At 42.5% G+C, this 20,473-nt stretch overlaps 2 protein-coding genes across 3 annotated transcripts in view; both read right to left on the bottom strand.

Moving 5' to 3' along the window:
* LOC116851959 (serine protease snake-like) overlaps window positions 1-20,473 on the bottom strand; it is a 192,607-nt gene that overhangs the window by 84,828 nt on the left and 87,306 nt on the right. The window lies entirely within an intron of this gene.
* Window positions 7,230-16,529, bottom strand: LOC116851958 (ribosomal RNA processing protein 1 homolog A-like). 2 transcript variants are annotated; one of them, XM_032831890.1, is made up of 6 exons: window positions 9,303-16,529; window positions 9,103-9,206; window positions 8,512-8,838; window positions 8,252-8,406; window positions 8,026-8,112; window positions 7,230-7,327 (listed from the first exon to the last, which is right to left on the bottom strand). In XM_032831890.1, the coding sequence occupies exons 1-6, from the start codon at window positions 9,605-9,607 to the stop codon at window positions 7,256-7,258; spliced, it is 1,050 nt and encodes a 349-aa protein (XP_032687781.1). In that variant the 5' UTR covers window positions 9,608-16,529; the 3' UTR covers window positions 7,230-7,255. The 2 variants fall into 2 exon arrangements, with proteins under 2 accessions (XP_032687781.1, XP_032687780.1); XM_032831889.1 differs by lacking the exon at window positions 7,230-7,327 and having other exon boundaries at window positions 7,725-8,112; window positions 9,303-16,526.

A 20,473-nucleotide genomic window follows, 5' to 3' on the forward strand; every position in this document is an offset into this window, starting at 1 on the left:
GGGGGGGGGGGGGCATATTTCCTCCATCTATACAGAGCCTTTCCCGTACGCCCTATAGGTAATAAGGGAAGGGCAACCACGAAATGATGTCCTTTTTTACAAAAAAACACAGCAGGGAAGGGAGGAAAGGAGGAGGATGCATCTGCGTCGCAGATATCCGTGCAGACGTTGCATCAGGTGGGGGCGATCAACAGCCCTACTAGGATCTGGAAGGGGATCCTAGCCGAGGAGGAGAGCGAGAGGCGAAGCGCCACCCCTCTGAGGCTGCGTGGAGGAGCGGAGTCCGGAGAAGATTCCGACTGCAAGAGAAGGGGGAGCAGACCGGATCTTACGGTCGGTGTTGGGGCAAGGACGACTGGTCTATCGTGCGTCAAGGCGGGCCCGTCAACCAGGCCCAAGAAAAGGAGGATCGACTCCTCCCCTGACTTGTCCCCGGATCGCCCTGTAGAGGTGCTCGATCGGTCCAAGGACTCGAGCCCCTCTGTGGAGGGTGAGGGGGGGAGCTGGAGGGGGCCATAATTAGGAGGAGGAAGAAGGATGGCAGAGAGCGCCCTCCGAAAGATCCAGCGCATGAGGGCTGCTTTATGGCGAAGGCTATAAGGATCAAGAAGGACCTCGCCAGAAAGAAGAAGCAGCACCTGGATGAGGATGTGGCCATTGATTCAACCAGGGCGGTAAGATTTACCCCAAGATTGCGGAAGGCTCGAGTCGAGGAGGTAGAACTCATGGAGGAGCTCAAAGAGACCTCACCGGCGGGCTTGAGCGCCATCGTCACGGAGCAGGTGGCCATGCTCCGGAAGTTGGCCCAGGGATGCACGAACCTAAAGGGGACCACAGTCAAAGTACTGTGGGACGCTTCAGTTCAAATCTCGGCGGCGGCGATATCGCTCAATATGCGTGCGCAGCAGGGCGGCCAAGTAGTGACGGCGCCGGAGTGGGAGGATCTCCGTGAGGAGGTCCGCCAGCTCCGGGGGGACCTGGCTCACATTAGGGCGGAGAACTTGAGCCTTAAGGCCCAAAACGAGAGCCTGGGGACTCAGGTTCAGAAGTTGGAGGCTGAAAAGGCGACTGCGGCGACCGAGCCGACACCTCGGACCTCCTCGTCCAGATCAGAGAGGTCAGCTGCTGCTCGGAAGAACCTTAGGGAATCCGGCAGCAGCGACGAGGAGGTGACGGAGAGGGGAAATGAGGGAGAGGAGGCTCTCCAGGAAATGGACCCGACCAATAGGGTGGCGATAGGGGAAGTTATCTCCCCTGCATATCGCTCCCCTCTAAAAGGAACAAGGGCCGTCAAATTTCACGTATACAATTAATCGTCGCAGCGAGGGCTTTGTCAAACCGTACTTCCAGTCGTAAAGCGCTGTGTCTTATGAAATTCCAATGTCCCGCGCAATTGGCGGACAGATCAGAGGTAAGATAGAAAGCGAAAAGAGTAAACCGTTTAAGTATTCTTCTCTAGTTATTTCATTACCTTCGTTCAAAAAGTGGATACTGGTTCCTGAAAATAGCGTTTGATAAGCCTCGACGTAGAGCTGTACCGCGGGGGAAAAGTCGGGCTGTAACGGTCGACTAGGAATTTGTTTATCGTCGACATACGTAAAGAAGAAATTTATGCCGAAATTGTCGAAATTAAATGGATTTAATGTTTTATCCCCGTTAAATGCTTTATTATCGACAAAGCCGACTATTATTCGCTTTGGTAATTGTCTAAGTATGACGTTATCCAGCGATTCGCCCACAACTCCGCGGTGAATCGTGAAACATTTAATTTCGACTCTTGTGAGAGGGTACTTGGCGGTGTGTTTGCTTAGCATTCTCGCGTGTGCGAGCAATATTCGGGGATTTACTTTAAACGTTCTTACGAGTAAACTAGCTTCTAGAATATGTATTTTCGATAAGCCTTTAGCTTCCATGAGGCAAAAGGTATCTTTTGAACGAACGAGCTGCAACCGCATTTCCATTTCGTTCAAGAATTTATCTTGATTGAACATGTCGCAATGAAAATGTCCTATGAGATCTATCACTTGTTCGTCTCTTCGGGAAGATGCACGTGCAAAATCGATATTCGTCGAGAGTAGACTATTTCAAATCGAGCAGCAAATATCCGTGCGGTCGCGAAGTAGCATCGTGGTACGCCTCTTCCAGAAACTTCAGATCATCCGGATAAACTTGACGCACCAAGTGGCGAATTTGAGCACGATCGCGAGGATTTTTTAACACCACGATGTAATTGCTGTTGAGAGAAATATCTCGCTGTCCGCGGCCTTGATGAAAGAGATTGTGGAAAATCAGTATAACGCTGAGGTTCTTGCGATGACTACTTTTTGTGAACAAATCCACAATTACGTCACACGAGGACGATTCCCTCATAAAGTCGTCGATTATCATTAATTTTGCGCAAAGCGGATCGTGCGAGTAATCATCGGGGTGGGGTAAACCTTCGCGAAATTCGATTATATTTCCCCGTTGCTTTCCAACGCATTGTACGATGCCGCTTCGTGCTGCAGTTGACGATATGCCTTCTGCCACTCCGCGTAATAAAACAAAATTTTTTCGAGACGGATGTTGGACATGCCAGGCAAATGGCGAAGAAAAATCTTCACAAAGATCGTTTTACAACATCCCGTCGGACCGCAAATGATCGACGTCCAAGGATGCCTCCAACGTACGTCCATGTCGCGATACAAACGGTCTCCGCGCGCGACTCTGGGAATGAAAAAAGCCCGACTCGCGAGCGCGAATTTATATCTTAAATCGCGACGGTGGGCTAGCAAACCCTCGCGGGGAGCCCACGCGGCGGCTGCTGCGCTCGCGTCAGCGTACATCAGCGGGGATGCCATAGTGAGCTCTTCCCCGCGGCGCGGCGCGGTTCGCGTAGCCGTGGGCGAGCTTCCTCACGCGACACACAAAAGCTTATTTAGCGCTGAGGAAAGATACATCTCGTATCCCAGAGCGATTGTTGTGCTTATCGTGTTGGAACAAGAGATATTTCTCGGTTCGCGCGGGACATTTTATTCTTTTGTTTGAAAGTTACTTCTATTTGCACCTTAAACGTCGCGCAAGAAATTCAAAATTGTTTCACTCGCACGCTTAAAGTCCAGGGACAGGGGATGGAGGGATTGTAAGTATACGTAAGAACAAAATCGATTTAAAAAGTTTTATTTTTTATATTTATATTTTTCGTCTTCGTTACATATAAAAATCTTTATTTTTGAAGTATAGCGCGTAAAATTTACGTTCATCTTTTTACAAGCGAAGTAAACAGACATGTATATTCCGTATATTTCGCAGTTTTTACATTTTTCTTATATTTTAATTTTTACATTTTTCTTACTCTAGGAATAATTTTAAAATCTTACGCTACAAATAAGTAAAACAAAGGAGTGAAATATATCGCTATTCGCTGGAGACGTAACCGTACGGTACGGAGTATCCGTTGTCATTAAAACTACGTTTTAGTAATACCGGCGTACAGGACTTTGTCTCGTCTCTTGTGACGATGTCGTGAAATACTATACGCCGAATCGCGCTAAATCGTAGTTTTATCACGGTTTTATTCTCGTTCGTCTCTTCTCCCCTCTTTAACTTTTCGTCGTTTAGTAAAAATGACTTAATGGAGCTAAAAAGTTAAATCAAAGTTAAAGTTAAAATTAAAGTTAAAATCAAAGTTAAAATCAGGGTCTGCTCCGATCAAGATGGAACATTCCTCACCTACGTAAATATCAAGATGATCGAGCGGAAAAGCACCCGTTTTCAGCACATACAGGTACAAAAAATACACGTCTACGTAGCGTACCTTCTCCGTACCCGTAATTTCGTGTCGCGTGACGATATTTTCCGTACGCCCGCCGTAGAACGCTTCGCGAGGTTCGAGGAGATTGTTTCTCAACATGGGATGATTCTCAACAAACTCGCGTATCTCACGATTTTCGCGCAGTTCTCAATAGAGGAGACATTCCCACTTTTCCGTAACGACGTACTTCCGTTTTCTAAGACGACACATCGTCGCGAGTGTGCGCTCGTAACGCGCTTCGAACGTATCCTCGCGCGACGCGGTTGAGAGCGGTCTGAGTGTGTCGCGGTTCAAGGGAAAACACTCGGGACATCCGTGCCAAAAACAATATTGAAACTGCAGCACGTGACGCTACCGGGGACTCTCCGTCTCATAATATCCATCAATGAGCGGATCTTCCAATAAACGCTGTTCTCGGCCTCTCCCCGCGTGAATTATCGCGCGTCCGAGATCATGCTCCATCACCATTGTAACGCTTTGCGCGATTGCGTGTTGACACCCCTATAACCGCCGAGCGGGATTATCACTATCTCCTTCTCACGAAAAATGTTTTTTGCGAAAAACTTTCATACACGTGGAAGCGATACTTGTGCATTTTTCGAATGGACACACGTTTCCACGGTCTCGAAAAATTTTACGATAGGCCAGACGCGCTCGTCGAAGAATATTTATATCGTTCCGGCAATAGCGCACTATCTTCTGTTGAAAATTAATCACCGCGTTTTTACCCGTCATTTCCGCATGCCACGTTAAAAATTGTTCGCGTTCGTCCGATTTCATCGTATCCGAACTGTTTCGAACAGCCCGGGTTGGTGAGCGGCTAGTTCGCAATGCCGTCGAACTACCGTCGACTGCTACTTTGGAATGCGCGAGTATAAGGTCGTGCTCTCCTATCCAGGAATCTCGTAAGATGGTGTGAGGAAAGTGCGAGTGTGTTCTTGTGTGCAAGCACGGCATGGTCCTGCTGAGGACACGCGTATAGTTGCCCGGCGCCTCTGCGCTAGGAAGAAAATCCCCCCTTCCGGAGGAAGGTATTCACTCAGAGTATGGAGACGGTGACCCGTCTCCTCTCGTGAGCGTTGGAGTCAAGTCCGAGTGAGATTCAGCTCTGTGTGGCGTGGGAGCAACAGAGGCTGAATCTGATGTGATATACAGGCGAGCTGAACTCGCCTGAACAGTCGCGCACGCGACGAAGGCTAAGTCTCGTAGGGACTTAAACGCGAGTGTAACTCGCGTGCTTGAATCGCGTATGCGACGGAGTCTAAGTTTAACGTTGACTTGGAGGCGAGCGTGGCTCGTGTTCCTGATGTCGTCGATGCGACAAAGACTAAGGTTTGCAGGGACTTATTTAGTCGCAAATGGAGCTCGCGTGTGGAGTCGCGTATGCGACAGCGTATAAGTCTCGTGTCGACTTATACGTGATCGTGACTTGCGTCGATAATGCTGCGTGTGCAACTAATGCTAAGTCTCGTTGAGACTTAAGGGACGTCTACATTGGAAGTAAACAGTAAGAAGTAGGAAGTAAGAATAAGAAATTGATCAATCATAGTTAATTATTCTTATCACATTCGACTGTGGTTGGACAATTTCTTATTCTTACTTCCTACTTCTTGCTATTTATTTCCAATGTAGACGTCCCTTTAGAAGTGCGAGTCACTCGCGTGTTGAGTCGCGGATGCGACGACGTATAAGTCTTGAGTCGACTTACCAGCGAACTTGGTTCGCGTGAGTGCTGCGTCCCTGGCAGCGACTAAGTCCTACGTCGACGTAGTGACGAACGTGGTTTGCGTGAGCGCTGCGTCCCTGGCAGCGGAGCAATAGCGAGCGTGGCGAGCGTGAGAGCTGCTGCGTTCCTGGCAGCGGAGTCGTGAGCCCGACAGTATCGCGTTCTGTTGAACTGAAGGCACGATATCTAACAATACGTGAGATATCGCAAAGAGAAGCTCCCACCGCGTTGGAGGCTTCGAGGTAATCCGAATGGTCGCACGAACTCTTCTCGCATACGCCGATCGTATCGAGAAGGTGGAGATCCGAGGAGTTACCTAAATACTTCGTACCAAAAAAGCCAACGTGTCTCGGACATTCTAAAGACAATGGAGATTGATGCAGAAGCGCAAAAGAATACCTCTTAGAGGCAATGACCCAACGTGCAAGCGCACTCAAGAAGGTCTCGAGTAGTCTCGCGTGGCGCCTTATATAGGCGCCTAAGCGAAATTTGACCGCGAGCAACGACTCTGGCTGACGTCGTCGCCGCGTCGCGGGGACAGTGCGAACTGGCGGCGGGAGGCCGGCGACTGCGAGTCGAGTGGTGCCTAGGGCCCGGCCGCCCGCTGTACACGCTCCGTATGGACGTACACGTTCCATCCGGAACACGAACAATAATAATCAATATCCGGTAGCGGTCCAACATAATTTTGATTTTTAATTGTATTGAATGCGGAAATACGTCTTTGGCGACAGAATCCTTCAGCCCGAAAGCTTTCGGTAACGCCGACAGGCGCATAGGCATGTAATTAACGCTATCGAGAAATTTTGTCCGTCCCACGGTTAGTAATACAATTTTTGTACCATTTAATATTAATTTCGGTTCGTCTGTCCTATCGCTCTCGACCAGGTAGCGCAGGATGAACTGTGAGTCGAACGCCCTCGCTTTGTGCGCGATACAGATGAAGCACGAGAAACGTTTCGTCGTTCTCGTTGCAAAATCAACGAATTGTTTCACCGGATCACGGTGAAATACAAATTCGCGCACCCCGCACCAACGACATCGCGACGTCATATCGTCTTCTCCCAGGCAAGATTCGCATGTTTGTTGCTCAACGCAGAGAGTAACTACGCAAGTTTTAACGATCGCGCACTCTTCGAGCATTTCGTCTTGTCGCGTCTCAAAGTCGTAAAATATAAACGCGACGTGGCCCTTCCGAACTGTTCTCGCATCATCCCGATCGTCATTATCGTCGTTATCATCGGTCTCGTCGACATTCTCGAGTTCTTTTGCATTGACAGATGCCGATGCGCGATCCCCTCGAAGCGGCCGCATGAAACACAAGTGATTCAGCGGTTTCGACTCGCAGCATATGCATCAATAAGCCGCGCCGCACGGGTGTTTTGCGCCCGATCTTTTCAAATGCCCGCAATCGTTGGAAAATCTCACGGCGTTACAAACACTCGACGGCGACTTGTCGGCGTAAGATTTCGATGCGCGATGACGTTCGAAACAGCTCTCATCGTAAAACACGCGGTTACACACGTCGCAGCCGATCAATCGCGCGTCTAACTTCTCGCACGGCGGCGCACCGAGACATCGCGGACATGTATTTGAGCACCGGTGACCCGTTTCACGATGGTAACCTTTGTTACAGAAAACGCAATAATATCTACTAGCCGAAACAGCTTTTAAATTCAAAATAGGCTTATAATGCCGTGAACGCTCGTAATACATTATATTTAACGTATACTTAGCTATACGAAAACGAAAGGCGAGCGTCGAATGTCCGTTGTACAACGAAGGGATTCCTCAACGGACCAAAACTCCTGAAATTATAAACGACAATCGCGATATTTTCTAGCGAGAGAAGCTGTTGAAAACGTTCGATCTCCGGGATGCCGCACCCCTCCTCGGTATAACTATACCGGCGTTTCTCGTTATTTCTTCGGCCAAACGTCTTTGCAACGCGGAATATGGGTGTTTTATATTATTCCATTTTCTATGTAGTTCGCCACTGCGTACTGTACCGCATTCACAATAAACGCGAGCCACGATGAAGGAGCGAGGGAGACACATATTATCCCGATTTATATTTAAAATCGAGCGTTTTACTACATCTTCGCGCTTTCGCGATTCGATTTTCTTCCTCACCCCGAAGGTATCCCGACATTGTACACCGTTATTAGAAAACGTTCCGCGATATCGTGACCCCCGGCGCTCTGTGCTACCGTGTTTACGAGGTTCCAAATATTCCCGTAAGTCAGTCTCGTACCGGGCGAAACGACAAGCTGGCCGGCCCGCGTGTTAAAGCCGTCGAGGTGAAAGATAATCCCACGTAATCGCTCGCGTTAGCGGAATTAACGGCGTAAGAATAGATTTCGCGGAATGCGTTTTCTAAATGGTTAGCGATATCGGTGCCTTCGGCGGGCGGGAGAATCTTTATACTCGCCTCTCGTCCTAAGATACAAAAATGTCTAAACCGCCGCGCGTTTTCTCCCCGTATTTCGGTGTAATTAAATCTTACGTTTCCATGCTCGTGAGGAACTTCTTTCTGCATAGACTTCTCTCGCGCCGGTTCAATTTTGGAGGAGAGAGCACGCTCCTTGTTGTACTGTAAAAGAATAATGAAATAATGAGAAACGTAAGCTCTGTAAAATATTTAATATTTTAAGTCATCTTATAATTCACGTTCGAATTTATTCTTCTGGCGTTAAATTGAAATATAATAAATCCCGGCTAGAGTCCCATACCGGCGAATCGGGAAAAATCCGTAATTCCCGGGGAATTTCTATGTTGCCTGAACGCAGTATCCTCTCCCATTCTTCTTCTCTTTCCGTGTCGGGAATATGCGGCATATAGTTTTCTCCTTCGTAGGAAAGGTGACTAACCGGCAAGTAACTCGGTTCTAGTTCCATTTACAATCATTTTAATTAAATTTTAACGTAAAAATATACTTCCAGAGAATTCCGCGTCTATACACGAGTGCGTGTGTTCGTGCAAAAGTTCTTACCTGATATTGTCGAAGAAAACTCTCGATAGCGGCGAAAGTCTTCAACGTTACCCCCAGTATTGTCGTCGTCGCGCTCCTCTCTCTTATCCTCGCCCCCGTCACCACTGCCTTCGCCGACATTGACGTCGTTGCCGGAGTCAGTGACGACGGGGACGTTGCCATAATCGCCGTCGTCATCATCGTCGTCGCTGTCATTGCTATCGCCGTCGTTGCTGTCGGCGCTATCGTTGTCGTCGCTGTTGTTGTCATTCTCGTCGTCGTCGCCGTCGTCCGCGCCGGCAGCGGCGACTACCGTCTCGCTAGCGCCGGTATCATTCCCGCTGTTTTCTGAAAATAAAATTACACTTATATCGCATGAAATCGATTTTAATATGACACTTTTGTTATTTTATAAATATTTATGATGCCTTATGGTTCAACAACGACGACGGTTTCGTTAGCAACCGTTTCTACGCTACAAATACTGTCGGTATTCGATAGATCGACTTCCGATGTCGAAGCATTATTACAGCTTAAAATTTATTTTAGCGTTAGATAATTTACCCGATAAAGCATCTTAAATCCGATACTTCTCTCTCGATTTGCACTTACGCGAAGTTGCCTGATTCGGGTAAGGCGGTTCCTCCGCGAGACGTTTACGACCTTGCGGAAGAAGTTCAAGCGCCTCCCCGTCACTGGTACCGGCGAGAGTCAGACTTATGAAACAATAAAAACAATAATTATTCTTAAAATTCGCATAAATTACAAAGTTTTAGTTTTCAGTATAAAATTGATATGATGTATTAACTTACCCGTTATAAAATATCACGTCGGCGATAATCTCCCACATGTCCTCGATATTCTCCTCAAAATCTCGGCGAAATATCAGAATTTCTCTGATTATTTTTATTAATTCCGGATCACCCCGAAATTTGTCGCACTTGCACAAAAGTCCTAGCAGCGTGCTGTTACAAGCACATGCGAATGAATAAAATAGGATATCATTTTCCGCGTCATCGGCGGAAATACGCACCAAATATCGAACGCTATCGATATTCGCGTTGGCGTATAAAACCGTAACAATGAACTCGCGCACTAATTTGCCCACTTGCGACATTGTAACGTGTCTCACGGCGGAAAACTGACGGTGGAAAATGCGAAACCGGAGTTTTTTCCTCGCATATATACCCCCAAAATCTCATTCCTCTCTCTCCTAGGACAAAACGCTTCTCCAAAGAAAGAAAGATGGATGTTTAAAATTATTAGGGTTTATCGTCGAAAACACGCTCAGTAATAGCGAGGTGGGCAGACAGTTTATGCGTTTTCAAAGTTGTTTTTTCTACCAGACGTGCGAGAATGCGTGGCCATTCTTCGACAAAAGAACAATACCTCGCGTATCTAGCGACGCACTTCCTCTAGAAAAATTACTCTTTTTGTCAAAAGCAGATTCCGACCGTATCTTTGACGGTAATCCTCGGGTTGACTCGGAAGATATGGGGTGAAATACCGTTAGCTATTTTTTGCTTGTTCCGGCTATTAGAATAGACAGTTAATTCGCGACATATTCCAAATATGTCTATTTATATCCCACTTTTTTTATACGCTTCGCTTCATAAGAACGTGAAAACACTTGTTTTTGACGCGTGTTTTTCGCCTCCGGCGACAAGATCCCCGACGCGTGCCCGACATGAGCACGGCGCCTGCACGACGCCTGCACGACGCTTGCACGCGCATCTGTCCGGCGCCACTTTTTTTTTCAAACCTGAGTTCGGAAACGTGCCGAAACAATCGGGCGCGTAGAAAAGCCTGAGACAAAAACGCGAATGCCTAACATACAAAGGACGGGTTAACTTAGAAGCGATCGTTATAGAATATTATCGACAGTCACGGCAAGCCGTTGCGCTTAAAAAAAAATGCAGTGAGATGAAGAAAAGTCTGAAAGAAGAACGTGCCGACTAACATTCAAAGGACACGGAGTGTCCGGTATAAAATATTATCGTTGGTCACGATAAACTAGCTTAAAGTCCTCTGCATTTGTTCCCCGCCGTTAGAAAATTCCAGAAAAACACTTCCTAGAAAAGCGCTCCAGAGAAGTGTAACTGAAAAATGTTATTAAATAAACATTTTTGGTACGGGTATACTACCTCCTCTATGCATTTTTCACACTCTCAAGACCCTATAAAACCGCTCTTGATCGCTCGCAAGTTTTATACAGTCGATAATGCTCCGAGAGTCACGTTTCGCTGTTACGAAAAGTCGACGTTTGTTAAAACTATTCACGAGGGGTTATACGAGGAGCGACTGTCAACAACGTGAAGCAGAATATCGAGAAGGGCGGATGTAATAACACTCGCAGTGACATCACAAGTGGCCGAAACTTTAATCGAAAGAGAAACATGTTATTGTCTACATCATATGCTTTAAACAATTTGGATACGAAGAAGGTGCAAGTGAGACTGCAAGCAAATGACGCCGGGAGGTACGAAGCGGCGATAAAACTAATCGGAAATTCGGCGGATTATATCTACCTCGAACTCGAAGCGTAGCAGAAGTTTCAAGAGGAATTTGACCTCGTGCATGCTTACTTGCGCGGGGTTGATAAAATTACGCGACAACTCTTGATTCTAAAGAACGCGATTATTTATTTCACCACCACTTATGGCTCAAGAGCAATAATGGTAACGCGTAATCGCGAAGTAGAAGAAGAGGAAGCCACGACGGAGGATTCCGAGACAGCGACGAAACCACCGAAGAAGAAACGCAAAACATACTCGCCGTCGATAGCGATGCAGAAAATCACGTTCAAAAGCCTACAAAGTATTGCAAGTTGCATCGACGCGCGGCGAAAACATCTATATTCGCTAACGAATCTCGTCAACGATTGTGTCGAACTTCTTATTGCGAAAATCGAACTACATTTACCCAACTGCTATTTAGATGAGGATATGATGAAAAACACGCTCTGGAATAAGGGGATATTCAAGGAAATCGAGAAAAATGTCCAGCGGCAGTTGCTGAATTTTGATTTCCTGGATGTGTACTTTGACATTCTCTTTCTGGAGTTAACTTCGTTTCATCTCCACGAAATTGTACGAAGAATAATAAAAAATCAAGCGGTGCAACTCGCTTCAAATTCATAATATTGTGAATCCTTATATATAATTATAAATAAATAGCGGATTTTATCCTTTAACATGTTTATTTTTTTTCTTTTCCTCAAAAGCGTCTCCTTCTTTACCCGCACCTATATTCTTCGATAAACTCCAGAAATTTCCATGAAGCTGACGCTTGCATGGGTAATATTCTTCCTTAACCCTGACTCCTCCTCCGCAACGTAAGAATCAAATAAGGAGTCGAGACCAAACATCACATAACCATAGCTGTCCAGACCTGCTCTCGTTTCTCTCTATATCTCGCTATTCTAACTTTCAAGAAACATCTTTTTGTCATAATTTTCCGGTAACATCTCCCTTAACTTTTCGACGTAAGCAACGATGCAGGAGGGCGGAAAGAACCAATCTCCATTGAATAACCACAGCTGACACTAAACAAACCAATAGATCTTCCTTACTCCTCACGCGGAGACATCTGACGACTACCCTTTCCCGCTAGCACCCCATCTTCGCCTAACATTTAGTAGTCCCCTTTTCGCCTAAATTTTTCAGGTCACACTTAGCATTCTCAAATTCTCGACGTAGGCGACGAGAACCCTAGGTAAAAACCAATCCATGTGAATATCCATAACTGATCAGTAAACGAACCAATAGCATAAATTACTCTCGCCCTTATACGGAAGCAACCGACGACTATCCCCTACTCCTAGCTCCTCTATCGTCACCTACTCCTTCTCATCAGTCGAGATTCGGAATTTCCAGACAACGGACATATCGCAGGAGACGAAGTTTATACTCCGTAGGAAACGATGCAATAAAAAGAAATAAAATAAAATACATAAATCACCCTGAATAATCCCACCCGATTTACAGTTAGGGCGACATACCGTCCGATCCACTTCCAATATTAACAATTTTTTATTCCGCATATTATCCCCTTCACTAAACCTGCAAAATTCACACTTTTCCCCCACCATTCCATTTTGGGATCCTTTCCCCACTCTCGACTCACCCCAACCTAACCTTCTGGGACCCTTCCCCCACCCCTCGACACACTGGCGTCAGGTTTTACTCCCACCACCGAAAAATAGGCCACGCCCTGTCAGAAGCTGTACATATACTACTGATGATATATAGGCCTGCTTATATCTCGCCGACAAAATGCATACCGAGAAAAATATTCGATTATATTAATGTGAAGTTCATAAGACTATAAGACTTGAAGTTATAAGACGAGTTATAAGACTTTCAAGTTATAAGACTTGAAATTTATAGTACCGATATACGTTCGATATACGAGAACGTCCATATATACGACGATATTATCCAATATATACGACGCAGAGGTTGTCCAGTTTTACTTTTTTAGTACTTTGCGTGCTTATGTAAGGGCGTGCATATGTGTTGTTTTTAAGATATTCTCATAAAAAGGAATCTAAAGTTATTTCCTTGGCGCGCTGCAAATTTTTGTTATTCGTTTTATTTGTGCTTTATCAAATTAGAGGATTCACGTAAATCAAATACCTCAAACGTGAAAGGCAAGAGGACGTAAATCAAGCGTTTTAAACGTGAGAGGCAAGGAGATTCACGTAAATGGAGTATCCCAAAACGTAAAAGCCCTGCCACGTCCACGTCGTTTATCTTGGGTAATGCTTGGAGAAATGTCGGTGGTATCATAAATTTTAAACCTTATAACTCGTAAAGTACTTAAAGAAAAATAATTTTATTATAGTGTTTTGAAAAGCTCTCGAGGTAAGCTATGAGAAAATGCAATAAAAATGGGGATTTCCATTTAAAAAATTTGACATGACCTTGACCTGACCTTAACAACGCCACCCAAGGTCAAAACTGATACAGCCATTAAATAGATCTTCTGTAGCCGTGCAACCTTTGTTGGAAACATTTTCCTAAAAAATGCTTCTTTTTCGAGATATTCGACCATTTCCAAAATTTTAGCACACCCTGTATATAATATTTTATGAGAATACGCTTAAACCTTAATACCTGTCTAAATAAATCGCAACTTCACGATAAAGTCTATTGTCTCTTATATGAATTTAACAATACACATTTTGTGTCTTCAATTAAGATTCCTGCCTTCGCGTAGTAATCATAACATATGAGAGAAGATCCACAGAGCTCCTATGGTTTTCTATAGGGACAATACTACGCTGGTTCCTATACGGGTTCTCCGGAACGATTATGTACAGGGTGACACCGAACAAAGTGACCAAACTTTGGTACCGTATCAAACTTTTCCTAAGCATGAAAAAAGGTCATACAAACATAGATCCGGAAACTTGTTCTTTTCGAAATATTAATACTTCTTCATTTATGATTGAGTATTATAGGAATGTTAAAAGCTTACTTAAAAAAATTGTTGGAAATAATTTACTTCTGCAACAATGCTTGTTTCACATCGATGTTGCAGAGAATGTCGAAGACGTTCAAAAATTCCTGGTGTATTCCGAATTTTATCAAATACGGCAATAATCTAGTTTTTGAGTATCCGACTATCAATAGTACTACGAAGATGGATCAGTAAGTACCCGTGTTAGGAATAAAAACGCAAATTTTTCACCAAATTTTTTTTTTATTTTTCAACGTAATCTTTTTTTTAGGACGATACACTTTTCCCAACGTCACTACCATTTTTTTAACCTCTCCAAAAAATACGATTTGTCAAACTCTTAAAAATAGGCTTTTGTCTTGACGATGACCTCCTCGTTTGAGCTGAATTTTTTTCCCACGAGCCACGTTTTCATATTGGAGAACAGAAAGAAGTCGCAGGGATCTAGATCGGGCGAGTACGGTGAGTGCGGCAGCAATTCATATCGCAATTCATGCAATTTGGCTGCGACGATTTCGGATAAGTGAGCTGGTGCGTTGTCGTGGTGGAACAGCACTTTTTCTTTGCCAAATGGGTCGTGTTTCCTTCAATTTCTCGTCGAATCGGTCCAATAATTCACTGTAGTACTACCCCGAGATCGTGCTTCCTTTCTCCAAGAAGTCTATGAGGATAATTCTCTTCTCAAAAAATCGTGGCCGTGACCTTTCCGGCCGATGGGACCATCTTTATCTTCTTCGGAGCACATTTGTCCGGAAAAGTCAATTGTTTTGTCTGTTGCTTAGTCTCTGGCGTATAGTGATGGATCCAGATTTTATCAGCGGTGACGATTTGATGCAAAAACTCCTACGAATTTCGCTTAAAAAGGTCCAAACACTGCTTCGAAATTAACAGCCGTATCCGATTGTTGTCCACCGTGAGCAATCGCGACACCCATCGGACCGACAGCTTTCTCATTCTTAACTTATAATGTAAAATATTGATTGCCATTCCGTACAACACGTCTACGGCCTCTGCTATTTCGCGTACTTTTGTTCGGCGTACTTTTGCTCAGCGAGAATCATGTCGTAGACTTTTTCAAAGATTTTTTCAGTAACCATGCTTGCCCGACAACCTGGGCGCTCCTCATAAAAACAGATGTACGGGCACGTTTTAATTCGTTGGACCAATATCTCACGGTTGTCATAGTGAAGGGTCCCCATAGACAGCATCCATTTTCGCCCGTTTTTTCATGCAAAAATAAAAAGCGAATTACGGATCGATATTGCTCTTTTTCCATTGTATCGAAAAACACGTTTAATACGGGAGCGGTGCATTTGAATAATTAAATATGTTGCAAATGGACAAAAATTTTACACACAGTTGTTTTTGGAAAGTGCCCACCGTTCAATCGCCTACCGTTCGTTTGGACATCGTTTAATTATCCACCGTTTATTTGGACACAAGAAGATGCACACCGTTCAATTGGACACCGTTCATTTGAACACCGTTCAGTTGGACATCATTAATTTGTCCATCGTTCATTCGGACACTGTTCAATTTTCCACCGTTCAATTTCCCACCGTTCGTTTGGACACGGAAAGTTGCGCGCCGTTCATTTTGACACAGAAAGAGGCACACCGTTCAAGTGCCCACCGTTCATTTGGACACCGTTCTTGTGGACACCGTCCAATTACCCATCGTTCAATTGCCCACCGTTAATTTGGACATCGTTCAATTAGCCATCGTTAGTTTGGACATTGTTCAATTGCTTACCGTTCAATATAGATAAAAAGATACCTTTCTCTAACCATGTAATATTAATAAAAATTTGCAATTGTACTGTGTCCAAGTGAAGGGCACTCGTTTAATACAAATGGCTGTCAAATCAGAACTAATCTATAAATCAGTCTGAAATTTTGTATGGCATCGTTTGAAAATAGTAGTACACGATAGTAATGTCAATTTCCCTCAGCAACGCCACCTGTCTTCAAACACGGGTACTAATTAATCCATTCTCGCATTATCATAAACGAATAAGTTAAGATCCCTGATGGAAAAATTTTGCTGAAATTATAATGAAACTTGCTAAAAACGTAATGAAATGTGCTGAAGTTTTGCTGAAAAACTCAATCAATTGACTCACGTTCATTATGATTTCAGCAATATTCATCGAAAATCAGCGAAATCGTCGTAAATTTCAGCAATATTCATTGAAAATTAGCGAAATTTCAGTGAATTTCAATAAGTTTTAATAAAATTCAGTAGAAAATCATTGAAATTTAAAATCAAGAAAAATGTCTCATACAGCATAGTAATGTTGAATCCATTTTCTTCATGTCTTATATAACTACTAAGAACCGAAGATTGTCAAACACACTCTACTACTTTCGCGACTTCCCTCGATAATTTCGAATCCGAAGCGATTAAATACCCGGGCACCCATCCATGCCTCACTTTGTTAAAGGTGTGCCTAACCTGATGATCGCGCGGCACGCGGTGATGCCAATGACTCCAACGATGTTCTTACAGTTTATGCTTATATAATGTATACTTATAATGTTCACAGTATATTATAACGTACCTAGCAAGTACGCGCGTTGATTTGCCAATATATTTTATTTAATATCACTAAAGTTTATGTGGTTATTTGCGACCATTCTTTTCAATTTAATGTTTTTTATACATTTTTTGTTATCGATACAGCTTGTATCAGACTCTGTATAATAAAGAATATTTTGAAATAAAAGAATATTCTTCATGGTTTGCGCAAAATTACTTAAACGCATTTTAATTTTATATATAAACAATAAGAAAAAAATATATAATTATGGTATATAATATGAATATAATATAATATAAATAATACATATGTATTAATATAATAAAATTTAATAATAATTTATTTTATTATTATTATTATTTTTATATATAAAAAATATAATTTTCAATGTTCCTCAAATATAGTTACAACATTGCAAAATATTGTAGTTTTTGTTCAATATATATTCAACATTGTAGCTGTATCTGGTTATCAATGTTGAGAAATCAACATAAATTTCATACAGAAAAACATCCGCATTTCTATCTTCAATGTTGCATTAACGTCTCATCAACGTTCTTTCAATATTTTGTGCTGTATGGGTATTATTTAGCATGTTTATCATTGTTGTTTTAGCACTGGTCCATACGGATGTTTGGGAGATGAAAGGCAAAAATTTATATTTACTAAAAGTGTGCATTAATTTTAAAGGATTTTCAAGAGATGGCATAACGAGTACTATATCGCATCGGGCCATATTGTTGTTACCTTTGTGTCAAAGCACAATCATGTGGCTTTAGTTTTCAGTATGTGTCATTTTGCCGAAGTGTAAACAACATTGGTTTTTTGAGCATTGAATATATCGAATTTTGTGCCAACAAAACGCAATTTGCGGGAAGCTTTGCTTTTTGCTTCCATTTGAAGAAAAATGCTGCTGAAAGTCAACGAATGCTGTCGGAAGCTTATGGTAATTATACTCCATCAATTTCAACATATGAGTACTGGTTTCGACGCTATAAAAAAGGTGATTTTGACACGGAAGACAAAAAACTTCCAGGCCAGTCGAAAAAGTTTGAAGATGAGAAAGTAGAAGCTTTACTCGATCAAGACCCGAGTCAAACGCAAGAAGAACTTGCAGAATCATTAAGTGTTGATCGATCAACGATTTCCAGACGTTTGAAGGCCATGGAATGATTCAAAAGCAAGGAAATTGGGTGTCGTACGAGTTGAAGCCGAGGGATATTGAAAGACGCAAAATGACTTGTGAATTGTTGCTTCAAAGACACAGAAGAAAAAGTTTTTTGTATCGTATCGTGATGAAAAATGGATACGCTACGATAATCCGAAGCGCAAAAAATCATGGTGCAGGCCAAGCGAACCATCAACATCGACAAGAAAGCCGAATATTTATAGCGCCAAGCTCATGCTCTATATTTGGTGGAATCAGCTGGATGTATTATGAGCTGCTCCAACCCAATGAAACCATCAATGGGGAACGCTACCAACAACAATTGATGCAATCGAGCCGAGCATTGAAGCAAAAACAGATTACGCGAAAAGATGCGACAAAGTGATTTTCCAGCACCACAACGCTCGACAACGCACTATTTCCACCTATTTCGATCGATGACTCATGGCCTGTCTGAACCATTCGTTTCCATTCTTATGAGGATACCAAAAAATGGGTCAATTCGTGGATAACCTCAAAAGATGTGTCGTTCTTTCGACGTAGAATCCATCTATTACCAGAAAGATAGGAAAAAGTAGTGGCTAGCGATGGACAATATTTTGAATGATTAATTTGTAACAATTTTTTACAATAAAGCCGTATATTTATCAAAAAATCCCTTAAAATTAATGTTCTCAATATAATGGAAAAAATTGTTATTCACTGAAGAATCACTGTCAGTTATGCTTCAATAATTTAAAAATTAATTCAAAGTTGGACCAAATAATATTGCATCACGAAATGTTAATTAGATAATATTTTTTACTATAACATTTATTATAAAACAAATTTAATAATATGAGACATATGAAACTACGATAATACATCATTATTGCTTTCCAACTAATCCTCTTTACAAATTATTTTGTATTTCTAGATTCGATTTATATTGAATATAATATATTGAAAAGTAATTAAGAACAAATTGTCTCATTTAAAAAATAATAAAATAATGAGATCCTTCTTTTTATTGGGACTTGGAACCGACAGTGATGAAATTATATCTCCTGTTTACACACACACACACACACACACACACACACACACACACACACACACACACATATATATATATATGTATATATATTAGAGTGGTCCTCATTTTTCGACTTTCAAATTTTTTCTGCGGCACTCTCCAAAATGTTTCCATTTGACAAAAAAAATCTTTTCCAAACTTTTGCGCGATTTGATAATGAGAACTCCGAGTTGTTAAACATTGGAGTACTCTTAAATTAAGTTGTCTACATTGTCAATATGGTTTTTAAAGCGTGTTTTCCAGAAAAATTGCCTTAGAGAATTTTTCTTTTTTCTTTCTACATTATTTGAAATCTTATAGTCTCATTTAAACAATTAGATAAATTGTTGATGACTAAAAAATAAAAATAAAATTACTGCATTTATTGTTTGAGCTACAAAAAATCATCTTTGGACTATAAAAGTTGCAATAGTATATTTGGAGAACAATATAAATCTAAAACATGATACCTTTCATATTTTTATTAATAAAGACATTTTTTAAATTAAATATTACATAATAGTTAATAATCTCGTGCCTCCTAATCTCACTGGGAGGGGACCATAGATGCAATGATAGAAACTGTATTCCGCGAGCAGCACGCATCAGAATAGAAGGGGATACGCACACACTCACGCGAGGGTGCCATGAGCCTCACGGACACCGTCACGTGAGTATGTGCGTATCCCCTTCCGTGCTGATGCGTGCTGCTCGCGGAACAAAGTATCTATCACTGCATAGATATATAATACCTAAGCCGCGGATTCGCAATGTTTCCAATTATCTGTACGCGTCAAATAATATAAAGAATTACCATTCTTTCGGTAAAAAAGTCTGTCTCTTTCTAACGAAGGCTGTTTTATTCCCATTACTTATCGTAGTCTTGTGGCGAGAATAAAGCAGCCTTCGTTGAAAGAAACAGACTTTTTACCGAAAGAATGCTATTTCTTTATATTGTTTGACGCGTTCAGACATTGGGAAACGTTGCGGCCTAGGTATTATATAGTCTATTTGATAAGAGCGTGTCCGGCAAAACTTTTACATATAAACGGGTAGACGGGAATTTCAAACAGGAGTCAGTAAAGGGATCTTTCAGCTAAAATGCTTTGTTGATAAAGCTTTAGTTGTCACTCGATTTTCGTGATAAAAATATATATTTCGCCATGAGTGCCAAACATATGTCTTCGCGTCTCGAAGCTGTGTTTTTTTGTATACATCCGAAAGGACCAAAATGTCACGCCAAGCGGCTGCTAAGTATATGAGGAAGTCAAAAACATTTGTAAATAAGTGGGTGAATCGCTACTTAGAGGTGAAAAATGTCAACGATTTACCGAAATGTGGCTTTACGCAAGGATTTAACACTTTGCAAATCTTCACAAACAACTTAAACGCTAGCAAAATGGTCAAAATTTATAAGAAGGCTTTATTATTAGGTGGTAAACTTAGTTCCTGCGGTTTTTTTGTTTAAAAAACTCATTTATTTCGACATCAAAAGCAAAAAATACATTAATCGAAGTATTTTCCCTCGCTAACTATACATTTTTCCCATCTTTCGGGCAACGCGTAGATTCCGCGACGATAGAACGATTGGTCTTTTGATGCAATCCATTCGTCGATCCATTTTCGCACATCCTCGTAATTTCTAAAGTGTGTATCCACCAAGCCGTGCTGCATCGACCGGAACAAGTAATAGTCCGAAGGAGCTAAGTCTGGTGAATACGCTGGGTGCGGGAGAACTTCCCACTCGAGCTGCATCAGT

The sequence above is a fragment of the Odontomachus brunneus genome, unplaced genomic scaffold (genome assembly GCF_010583005.1).
Source record: "Odontomachus brunneus isolate Ranch 3 - 2012 unplaced genomic scaffold, Obru_v1 Obru_scaffold_197, whole genome shotgun sequence".
Lineage (NCBI taxonomy): Eukaryota > Metazoa > Arthropoda > Insecta > Hymenoptera > Formicidae > Odontomachus > Odontomachus brunneus.

Excerpts from the sequence above, each read along its gene's own strand:
- LOC116851958 (XM_032831889.1), bottom strand. The coding sequence starts at position 9,607 with ATGTCGCAAGTGGGCAAATTAGTGCGCGAGTTCATTGTTACGGTTTTA. Across the intron at positions 9,207-9,302 it reads GACGTGATATTTTATAACGG|TCTGACTCTCGCCGGTACCA; the intron begins GTAAGTTAATAC and ends TTGTTTCATAAG. Across the intron at positions 8,113-8,251 it reads GGATTTTTCCCGATTCGCCG|TACAACAAGGAGCGTGCTCT; the intron begins GTATGGGACTCT and ends ATTCTTTTACAG.